Genomic DNA, 1,938 nt, shown 5'->3' with positions numbered 1-1,938 from the left:
CTCTCAGAATCCCAAATGCAGGTAGATAGAGTTTATTAAACCACTTGATTATTATATTATAACTAGCTCTTGGGGTATCTACCAAAGAACCACATATTTACATCAAATAATACACATCTGACAGGCGTAATGTTGCTACTAGCTAGTGGGATGTTGAGTTTTCAAGCCTTGGACGTTTTAGGGAAGTTTCACATTCATCGACTTCAGCAGATGATGAAAGATGAGAATCTTGTTTGGAGGTGGCGGCGGCTTTGCTTTGTTCATCCAAGATCTTCTGCAAGTATCTAGCGTGCTCTTCTATCCGTAGTTGAAGCGATCTCTGTACCTGCTCATTCACCAATGTACCAAAAGTATTATATTATTTGGATTTGGTTGAGCGCATAAATCTTTGGAATGAAAGAATGTGTTATATACCTCGAGCTGTTGATGCAATTGTTTCTGTACTTCCATCTGCATTCTGAGAGCCTCCGTTAACTGTATAGCTCTGCCCATCAAGAAAAGACATTTTCAATGAGTTGGGAAGTATATATATATATATATATATATCCCTGAAGCCAAGAATTGAGCAAGCCTCACCCTTTCTTTTTACCGTTTGCTTCACTTGTATCGGAAGCTGGTTTCTTGTCTTCTGAACTACCACTACTCTTCTTCTCTACAAAAACAAATGGAGAGAATATCAAATAAATAAAGTGTCTTAAGATGACCATGCAAGAAGTAAACTTGGTAGCTTTTACCTTCCTTTCTCTCTGGCATGTTTTTGGCTAATCTATATTTCTGCATCAAAGAAAAAAAAGACAAGACAATTCAACTAATTATGTGGTTGTGTAGTACTAGTAGTCAGATACAACTCTGATTGAATTGGTGGTACCTGCAAGTGGCTTTTCACTTGGTAGATTGTCAAACCTTCAACATTCATCATCTTCATTACAGCCTTTGGGGTTGCCTCTGCCCATATTATTATTACAGTATTATGCTTTGTTAAAACAAAATAATCTGGTGAAAGAACAGAGAGACATATAATATAATTATAATAAGAGAAAGATGCTTTTAACATACTCTCAGGGCCATCAAGCTTCTTCACGGCCTCTAAGAAACAGTCATGGAGCTCAGGACTCCATCTCATTCTTGGTTTTTGGTTAACTGCTGCTGATTCTCCTGGAGATGGCTGTTGTGATAAAACAGGCATTGCTGTAGGAAGACCGTTCTGACCAGGACTCAATCCAGTCACTTGGTATATCTCCTGAAATCAAATCAAAAACCAAAAAACAAAAGGGAAGCTAAGGAGACAAATACACCTTTTTTTTTAAAAAATCACAGTCCCAATTAGAAATAACATTATTAAGCCTTGTAAAGTTACATCAAGCCTGGGGGTCTCGCCACGGTCTGTGATAGCTAACTGAAGCTCATCAGATAGGAACTGCAATTCCATTTGCTCCTCCGATAAGGAAAAGTTGTCAACAACATCTTGAAAACCTCCATCTCCGGACAAAGCAAGAAAAGAGGTGTCTACTACTTCTTCGAATGAGAAGCTCAGAAGATCCTCCTCAGTGAAAGTGAAACTCGCAGCAGCTGGAGAAGGATTTGGAAGGAAGGGAAGAGTGGACCCGAGATGTTTCTTAGTGTCAGAGCTTGAAGATGAGGATAAGTTGCAGAAGGCAGAAGACCTCGAGAATGATGATCCATTTGAGAAATGCGATGGTCTGAACGGAAAGCTTCTTGTGGTTTCAGAATGGAGGGAAGCTAGAGAGGAGGAGGAACAACAAGTTGTGTTTCCTCCATCGTTAATGGACAAGAAGAGGCTATGGCTGTTCATATTTTGCAAAATACGGATGTAACACGAACGACCTGAGAGATTAGGAAGAGATTGATTTATAAGTTTTTCACTACTACGATACGACTACTTGTGTTTGTGTCTCCTGTCTCTACTTGTTGGAGCGT

At 39.4% G+C, this 1,938-nt stretch overlaps 1 protein-coding gene across 1 annotated transcript; it reads right to left on the bottom strand.

Annotated features, from left to right (window-relative positions):
• LOC108855857 (myb family transcription factor PHL6) lies at positions 1–1,938 on the bottom strand. The gene is made up of 7 exons (XM_018629775.2): positions 1,358–1,938; positions 1,057–1,240; positions 869–945; positions 735–774; positions 577–652; positions 415–484; positions 1–325 (listed from the first exon to the last, which is right to left on the bottom strand). The coding sequence occupies exons 1-7, from the start codon at positions 1,811–1,813 to the stop codon at positions 143–145; spliced, it is 1,086 nt and encodes a 361-aa protein (XP_018485277.1). The 5' UTR covers positions 1,814–1,938; the 3' UTR covers positions 1–142.

Source organism: Raphanus sativus, chromosome 1, assembly GCF_000801105.2.
Source record: "Raphanus sativus cultivar WK10039 chromosome 1, ASM80110v3, whole genome shotgun sequence".
Lineage (NCBI taxonomy): Eukaryota > Viridiplantae > Streptophyta > Magnoliopsida > Brassicales > Brassicaceae > Raphanus > Raphanus sativus.
The sequence above is the reverse complement of the archived record's forward strand: the minus strand, read 5'-3'. Positions and strand labels throughout refer to the sequence as shown.